The 9,202-nt window shown below is 35.4% G+C and overlaps 1 protein-coding gene across 1 annotated transcript; it reads right to left on the bottom strand.

The window, feature by feature from the left end:
* Positions 1 to 1,120: 1,120 nt before the first annotated feature.
* On the bottom strand, positions 1,121 to 7,312 carry mphosph6 (M-phase phosphoprotein 6). The gene is made up of 5 exons (NM_001016703.2): positions 7,229 to 7,312; positions 5,148 to 5,260; positions 4,486 to 4,576; positions 4,060 to 4,157; positions 1,121 to 2,275 (listed from the first exon to the last, which is right to left on the bottom strand). Exons 1-5 carry the CDS (start codon positions 7,274 to 7,276, stop codon positions 2,134 to 2,136), a joined length of 492 nt encoding a protein of 163 aa, NP_001016703.1. The 5' UTR covers positions 7,277 to 7,312; the 3' UTR covers positions 1,121 to 2,133.
* Between the last annotated feature and the right edge of the window lie 1,890 nt (positions 7,313 to 9,202).

The raw sequence follows: 9,202 nt of genomic DNA, 5'->3' as shown, positions 1-9,202 counted from the left end.
AACACAATGGAGGCCAGCCTATTCACAATAGAAAGTTTCACTGTCAGAAATTTCAGTAAACGGTTTTCCCTGTCAGATCATCCTGTCCAATCTTATCTAAGTCAGGTTTTTCTAGTCAGTTGAATGAAAATGTCTTAAGATTTTACATCAACCTGGTTAATCACAGAAACTGCAACAACTGTTTGTAAACAGGATCTTATTAAAGGAGAATAGTGGGGGGGGGGGGGGGGGGGGGGGGGGGGGTGCCAAAATGTTAGGCACCCCCAGTGATTATAATTGCTTACCAGACACCACAGGTTGGTGCTCCTGTTCACTAAAAACTGCATCACACTGGCATGCTACGCTAGGAGATGTTATATGTGTAAGGAGGCAGCTTTCAAGAGCCTAAATACAAACCATGGAAAAAAGTACAGGTAATAAAAACAGTATTTCTCCAGCTACAGGGTCTGCTTACTCTATACTATATAGTTATGCCAGTGCATAAACCAGATATATATATATATATATATATATATATAAAAAACACTACTTAATCTAACTTCTAAATATTCTAATTTTGAAATAGGAGAGGTTTATATAAAGGTATTGGGTGAATACCTCCACTGAATTGCTTAAAAAAAAAAAAAATTAAGCACTGGTGCATTGTGTATGTAACCGAAATTTGTATCTGACTAAAGGAACAAACACAAGCGAGACTCTTTTAGAAAAATATATTTAATTAGCAGAGATGAATTCATATTTGAACAGACCAGATATCATTTACATCACTTGTAAAGCTATAAAGACCTGTTTTTCTGCATCAAAAATATAGTTCCTGAAAGTGTATTTCTGCATAATGCACCAGTGGCAAAATTCCTGTATTTGCAGGGCTACAGAAGTATGAAAACACAGACCACCTAAGGAGCACTAAGCAGATGGGTTGCGCCAAACTCCAGTAAGGAACAAAAGGGGAAACCTGGCTTCTGGTGACCCATAGGCAGTCTGGTCTATGTTCAGGCAGTATCCGTGAAAATACAGCTCAAGGAAATGGAAAAATGTTTATCATTAAGAAATACACTTTTTGTTTATTCCACCGTCATTTTTTTTTTATAGGAGAATACTGAAAACCACAGTTCATTTCTTTTTTTTTTTTTTTAAACAACATGCTATTGAAACACTTCTTTCATAATGAATGACTGAGCACTTAGAGAAAACAACCGAACAATGAAAAAGGTCAGCCCTAAAGCTGTACATTTCTGAATTCCTAACTGCAGAAATGTCATTGCTTTCTCCTCTTGCACAATGCTTAAATATATATCAAAGTACTTTGGAAACAAATTTGTAGAATATTAGGTACAAAAGAAAAAATTTAAAAAAGAAACAAAACAAAAAAAACTGCTCCTGTTTTACATAAATTACAAGAAATACAGATAAAACATAAAACAAGGTAAGCAATCATAATATAAAATAAACAGGATAAAATGTTCACTCAAATAAAAACCCAGAGATCATACTCTCTTACAGCACTGAAACAAGAGCATTTCACCAGCAACTTTTCGAGACCTCAGCCAGTGCATTTATGCAACATTTAGTTACCCTGGCCTATATCAATTCATTTTTTACTTTGAGCAGTGCACAACAGTGCCAGTTCAGGACTTGGGTGATGCATTTAAAACATTTAACAGATGATACTTAGATCCATAAAAAAAAAAAAAAACATACTGTAATGGATGCTTTTTTGGGGGTAGTTTAATTCCACCTATGTAGTCTTTCTAGCCTTTAAATCAATTTTTGTCTTTCTAGTGGAAAAAATGACTTCTCATTATGACAGGTGGAATTAAAATGATAAAAGGAATCTTTTCACTACCACAGGAAAAAAAAGAAATTCCTTACATGAATGCAAAGATCTTAAAACAAAAACATATTATCCTCAAATATAGTTATGCACATAATTAATATAATCAATGGCTGATATGTTTTAGAATGCAGTCTCTAAAATGTATACCATCAAAAGTAGCAAGTTGTTAAAACTTTAAAATGAATGATATGAAGGTAGAAATATAAAATATCCATCGTGTGGAAAGGTAGAAAAACCACTAGTCTTCCATAACAATAACAAACAGAAGTTTTCCAGACAGTTAAACCTGTAGCTATTTAATCTTGTGGCTTTAGAAAAACTTTTTGTACTTTGCTGCTTCTAATGTTACAGTTTTCATCTTCTCCTTCTTCCTTTAGTTCTTTCTGATTCCTTTTTTTCGTAAATTTCTTTTTGATGGTGCCCACTAATGACTCGTATCTGAAAATAGGTAGAATAAGAATTACTTTTACTCATTAGGACTCCATGGTAGTTTATGTTAAGGCTTCCCACTGATGATACAATTCCAGCTTTAGACAAAATTAAAGGCACTAAATGACAGTAAAGGAATAGTAAAAAGATACAGGCTTTTTTGGTTCACTCTCCTTTTAATAAAGGTCTGCTGCAAGGCTAGAAGTATGTTTATTGGACAGATTTTTAACCTGCTATAACTTTCTAGCTATTAAGATTTGGAAAAATGCAACTTTTTGCCTAACATACTAAAATGTTTGGGAGTATTACAAGGAAGCTACCACACAAACACATTCTAATACTTGCTACAGAGGGTGTTAATGTAAAACAATTATCCCTCACACATGAATAACAGTAAAGTGAATCCAAAGACTTCTATGCTACATTCACTGAAACTAGAGAAGGTGAATAGCCATTTATATTCACAATACAGTTGATACACTATTCCTTACAGAGTTGCCTTCTTTACCACTCCCTACAGAACTACAAATTAACCTAAAAAGAATGATTATTGTAATAATTCAAGAGATATGATAATTTCAAATAAAGGTGGAAACTAGGGGTAAAACAAACAAGTATGACTTTTAGCAATTTTTTGCACCATTTCTGGAAGTTTCACTTTGGAGTGGGGAGGTATAATAAAAAAATCTGATGGGAGACTAAATATTTTCCCTTTGTCAGTCAATTGCAGAGCTACTAGGGGTAGTTGACCCTAAAGTTAACTTTTAGTATATTACAGAAGGGACAATATTCTTAGCACCCATGTTTTATATATTTTGAATAATTTCATTTCTTTTGACTTTCCAGCTTTTAAATGGGGGTCACTGACCCCAGCAACAATACACTATTGCTCTGTAAGGCTACAATTTTATTGTTACTTTTCATGAGTTAAGTTTCTGTTCAGGTCCTCTGCTATTTATACTCCAGTTCCTCATTCAAACCATTGCCTGTTTGCTATGTTAATTTGGACACTGCCAACCAAATAGCTGGTGAAATTTCAAACCGGAGAGCTTCTAAACAAAATGCTAAGACATTTAAAAAAAAAAAAAAATCACAAATAAAACAAAAAGACCAACTGCAAACTGCCTTGTATCATTACTACATTCTCCTTACAGTTAATTTAAAGGTGAACAACCCCTTTACCTAAATGCACAATTTTTTAGTACTAAGGAGACCTGTTGTTCTGAACGTTTACTTAAATTAGTTATCCAGTAATTGTACCATGTTACTTAGTTCCCCTTCTTAAAGGAGACATATAGGATAAATGGTAAAAACCCTAATTTTGTAGGCAATATACGGTGCTGGTTTCCCTTTGGGCTAAAAATTAATCCTCTCTGTAACAATGGCCCCTTTATTGGAGCTCCCTATAGATTCTATAACTTCTCCATCGGAGTTTGAAATGAAGAGTGGGCGTGTCCTAACAGTCCCTGCCAAAAGCACAGTAGGAGGGGGGATAGCCAATCACAGCCCTGCACTCACACAAGCACAGACAGGCTTCCCAGCTCATCCAGAGAATTCAGCTAGCAGGAAGTGGAACAGATGGGGCGGGGCTAGTGGGGTTTTGGTGGAATTTCTCAATAAATCAGCAGGAAACACAACTTTTTAAAGCACAATCCTTCTATATCTAGAGGAGTATAATTCACTGGTACATTTATAATTTTTATAGGATATGTCTCCTTTAAACGGTCTACAGCCAACATGGCAAAATCTCTCCCTACCCTTGTTTGAGGTCAAAACACTAAAAGAGATCTCACCTTCGTGCCATTTCTTCATCAGACACATCAACATCCATTGTTCCTTCCTCAACTATCTCTTCTGTCTTTGTCCTTGAATTCAGCTGGGTCATTAATTTCTAAAACAGTAATGCAAGACATTATAGATCGGTTCTATTGTACAAAGTTTTTTATTGTTCCTAGGAATATATTTACAAATTGTTATATGCGATTGAAATGGTAAATAATGGTGGAGCTGGTTAATGGGCATGTTTGCAGATATTTTTGATTTTTTAGAATAACAAACATAACATTCACAAAAACTAAACTAAAAAGCACTGCCATTTTAATCATCAGAACAGTCCAACAGTATGGTATAAGCCTTGGCAGAAAAAAGTTATGTATGCACAACAGATGCTAAAGAACAGCAGAAATTGGAACAAACTCAACCTAATAAAATTTACAAACCTCAACCTCAGTGTTAAAACCTTTGAAGGACATTCTGCCATACAGGAAATCTTCACATGGCAGAAAACTCCTTTCTTCAATGATATAACTCCTGCAAATTAAAGGAAATGTATATTTAGGGAATGCTATATTTTAATAAATTTGATGGCTTTGAAGGCTGATGTACAAAAAAGTCTTTGTGGACTGTGCCTCCCTAACCCAGTATTATCATATATATCATATTATCATGTATAACACTCAGGTATAAGTAGTTTTTTATGCATTTTTGTTAACATGATACAGACACCTCTAAATGGAGTTTGGACATCATTATAATTCCTACGTTAAACTAAAAAGTTTTTTAGTTGGACAAAGTATATACATCGGACTGCTGTATGTGTGTTTTAACGTGCTAAGGCAGGGCTGTCAGTTGCAGTTCCCATGAAGAGTATTCACCTTTAACAGGTAGCAAAAATTATGCATTTAAAATATAATGTTAGCATTAGTAATATGTGTTGCTACTATCTTACATGAGGATAAGACTAATATCGGACCTTTGCTTGAAGTCTGGCATGTTAGAATTCTTTTCTTTGTGTTGACAGTATGACATTTTTTAACATAATTTTATGGTTTCCTTTGTCATATTAATTTATTTGTTTTGAATGTATCTATTTGCCTCTTACTCTTTCTCTTTAAGTTCTGGTAAATCCAAGTACCAGTGCTCATCACTGATTATCTTCTTCTCATCTTCTTCTAACTGCTTTTTGGTCTCTGCATCAAGGGTGCGCTGCATAAACTAAAGAGACAGACAAAATAGATAAATATATACAAACATAGGTATGTTAGTCTTGTAATAAAGTCCCTCACAGTAATATAAAATAACAGGCAAAGAAAAAACTAAATACTTCAGAACCTAAGCTTGAAGAAAATAAATGAATTAAAAAAGCGCATCTTTAAGTTTTTCCATAAACAAATAATCACTTGATAATAAGGTCATCAAATTAGTAGTGTAAAGATGATATGAACCTAAAAATAACATCCCTAATAAAAGAAATTGTACAATACCATGGTGTCTGTATGTACAGGAAGGTCATATCCAATATCTTTAAGCAAATAATAATTTGATTTTCTTTGTAATAATGAGACAGTACCTAGTATTGATGGTAACTAAGCTAGCATAAATCCATGTTGGTAGGAAAGCAATACTATTTTTTTTTTGTTATTTTTTGTTGTTGTTAACATATAGTAATCCAGACTGTAGAAAGACCTCAGATACAGAAAACCACAGGTCTGATGCATTTTGGACAATATATCTCAACAAGAAACCAAATATGCAACACATTCTTAAAATGAATATATACAATTTGGCATTAAAAGCACTTTAAATCAGTGAAGTCATGGAAACACTCGTAACACCATAACATTTTATGGTATAAAAATGGATCAGAAAATGTGTTATTTTATAGTGAGTTTAGTCCAGTGAACCCTTGTAGGGAGTAAAACTTTAAAAAAATATATATATATTTGACAGACTATTGTCCAAATTAAGTCCATTTTTACAAAATTTCTACAGCACAATCAGAACTAGTAGCAAAACTCTGTCACAAAGCTGTCAATCTTATAATACAGGTCATTCACTCTAAACAAAAAAAAAAAATCATATTTCTAAATCTGGATGGAGGCATAATAAGATGCCATAAGCATTTCTACAGATCATAAATCTCTGAGGTGGCTTTTAATGTAAATATTTACAGGAGAAGGAAAGTTACAATCACCGAGGGATGCTAAAATGTTAGGTGCCCCCCAGTGAATGTAATAACTTACCTGATGCCCGGGGTGGTGCTCCTGTTAGCAGAAAACTGTAGTTTCTAATTGGGGCTGTCTGGGACAGCTACTAGCTGTCATACCTTTTAAAATCAGCACAAATACAGTATAGAAATCTGAAATTTTACTATAATAAACACAGACCATTATGGAAGTGAACAGGTCCATAGTGAGACCAAAGACAGGACATGGCATTTTAAGTTTACAGAGGCCCAAACAGACTCCCCAAAGGCCCAATAAATAGTGTCTGTCTATGTACGGCATGTTACAGCCACCCTCTGGCATTTGCCAGTCCAAGTCTGTTAGCGAATTACCCTCAGTATGTAGCCCTTGCTTATTCCCCTGGAGAGAACAATTGACCGGCAATATATGGATATTGAATAGTATATAGGCAATATATGGATATTGAACTAGTGTGTGAATACTAATTGGCACCACAGTGAATATTGCTTTCCTGATTCTTGATCTTGGTGTATTGTAATGCTGTGTATTATATGGACAACATGTACCCCTTCAATACACAAATACCTACACTATATACACCTACAAATACGTATATATTGCCTCGATATCCATCCTCTCTATATCCAAGACTAAAAATGAGCTTAGACTTTAGCGATATATACATATAATATTGCGTGTAATACGGGTTTTTTGTGATCGAAATACTCGTGTATCGTCAGCATTAGTGTTGTAAAACCACTGCATTCTCGACAATACACTGTACTGAACTTACAACCCGCAACCGATCGATAACATAACCATATGTGCGGAGTATATTTTGGCTACTGTAGGTGAATGTCCTAAAATGGACACCGTACATGCGAGAGGGAACGTACCAAAAGCCTGTCTGACTGCTAATACATACACCATGTTTTCAAATATTAACACTTCCCTTACTACAGATGCGCATTGTCTACCGATGCCCACCAATAATTACCTTCATACGCAGCAAGTTTTTGGACAGCTTTCCAACTTCTGCAGCCATGATGTGTCAGCCGTGGCAACACGCTACCCACTTTCGCTTCTTCCTTCACACGCTGTCCCAGGAATGAGAATCGAACCCCTGAATCGTCGAGCAGGCTTTAACAGGACGATCAGTCTCTGAGAAGCCGTTGCTAGGTGACCGAGACCCGCTGGTTTATAATAGCTACAAGCACGTTCGGCCCAGGTAGTTTCTGGGGAAAGTGTGGTGCCAGGAATCCATTTGTAGTTTACAAAAAACGAACTACGTGTATAAAAAAAGGAAACCAGTCTATTGGCTTACCATTTCTACCAGGAGTGCAGAAACTCTCTGGCTTTTCTGTGCCAGGCACTAGGGTTTTACATCTTCTAAATGAAAAAAAAAAAAAATGAAAACAAGTAGGTAATATATATGATGATGCTGATAAAATGAAAGTCTATATAAATTGTAATATTTAATATTATATACATTGGTGTAGCTAGATTTTAGTGTGCCCTAAATTATAGGAGTCTACCAAGATATATTGAAATTGCTTATTTATTAGAGCCTTAAGGTCCCCATACATGTTGAGATTCACTTGCTTGGCGAGATCGCCAAGCGAGCGGATCTTCACCCAATATCCCCACCTACGGGTTGGCGATATATAGAGATGTAGCGAACTGTTTGCCGGCGAACTAATTCGTGCGAACATCGGGTGTTCGCGAGTTCGGAAGTTCGCGAACTTTTCGCGTATGTTCGCAATTTGGGTTCGCGTGGCGTTTTTCCGCAAATCCCGTTTCCATGGTGCTAATAGTGCGAAATAGCAAAAAACGCCGCGTATTTCCGCTAGGTCTGCCAGCTGCCTTTGCGGTTTTACGCAACAATGTGTCAACAAAGTATTTTTCAGATAAAAATAGATCGATATCAGCTCGATATCAGCAGCTACTATTGGCCTGTGTATGGGGACCTTTACAGTTCCCATACTTTACTGAACCTGTCTGCAATTGCAGGGTCTACTTCTGTAGGATTATACAACAAAGCTTCTTTTGTACTAAATCATTATAAAGGCTGACTACACCAGAGAACCGTCAGGTATACTGCGTTGTATAGGTTGGGTCCGGAAAGCCGTTATCTAGAAAGTTCCAAATTATGGAAAGCTCATCGCCGATAGACTCCATTTTAATAAAATAATTCATTTTTTTTTTTTTTTAAATTTCCTTTTTTTAAGATTTTTTAGTAGACTTTAAGATATAGAGATGCAAATTATGAAAAGAAACCTTATCTGGAAAACCCCAGGTCCTGAGCAATCTGGTCACATACTTGTACCACAAAAATCTCATCATGCTACTGCATAGCAAGCAAGATTTTGTAGCATGATACAATATATGATCCTCCATTGTGTTAAGTTAAAATTTCCCGGATGACGTTAAATATTTTTTTATGCATCTGCACCCCACAGTCAAAGTATTTCAATGAGATAAAATAAGTATATCAATTTTTATCTAGCTGAATGAAAATGGAACATGCAATTTTCTCTTCTGACAAATCTGTTAAGTAATTTAGAGAACAGATTTTAATAGTTAAATTAGATATACAGAATACAGTCTGTCAAAACAAGGTCATTCAGCAAAGGACCTCATGTAAATCATTAGTGAGTACTCACCTACAAAAATCACATACTGTATCAACGGCTGTTAGGCCCATTTATTTAAAAGGGGTATATCATATGCCATATTTTAAATTCATTTATGTTTTAGGAATGAAAGGCAGGTGCAATCTAACCATTATTCCCCAGAAGCAAAATTGGATGTGCGTAGGTCACATATGTCAAACACAAAGCCGAATCCGGCCCACCTGGCTGTTTTATATGGCCCTTGGTGAGTCTGACCATAAATTTTATATCGATGATTTTAATTTTTGCAGTTTTAACATAACTACATTGTTAGAGCTGATAATATCTGACGCAAAAAA

Source organism: Xenopus tropicalis, chromosome 4 (assembly GCF_000004195.4).
Source record: "Xenopus tropicalis strain Nigerian chromosome 4, UCB_Xtro_10.0, whole genome shotgun sequence".
NCBI lineage: Eukaryota > Metazoa > Chordata > Amphibia > Anura > Pipidae > Xenopus > Xenopus tropicalis.
Note: the sequence above shows the minus strand (reverse complement) of the source record. Positions and strands in the feature narration are given on the sequence as shown.

Excerpts from the sequence above, each read along its gene's own strand:
- mphosph6 (NM_001016703.2), bottom strand. The coding sequence starts at position 7,276 with ATGGCTGCAGAAGTTGGAAAGCTGTCCAAAAACTTGCTGCGTATGAAG. Across the intron at positions 5,261-7,228 it reads AAAACTTGCTGCGTATGAAG|TTTATGCAGCGCACCCTTGA; the intron begins GTAATTATTGGT and ends CTGTCTCTTTAG. Across the intron at positions 4,577-5,147 it reads CCAGAACTTAAAGAGAAAGA|GAGTTATATCATTGAAGAAA; the intron begins GTAAGAGGCAAA and ends TTTAATTTGCAG.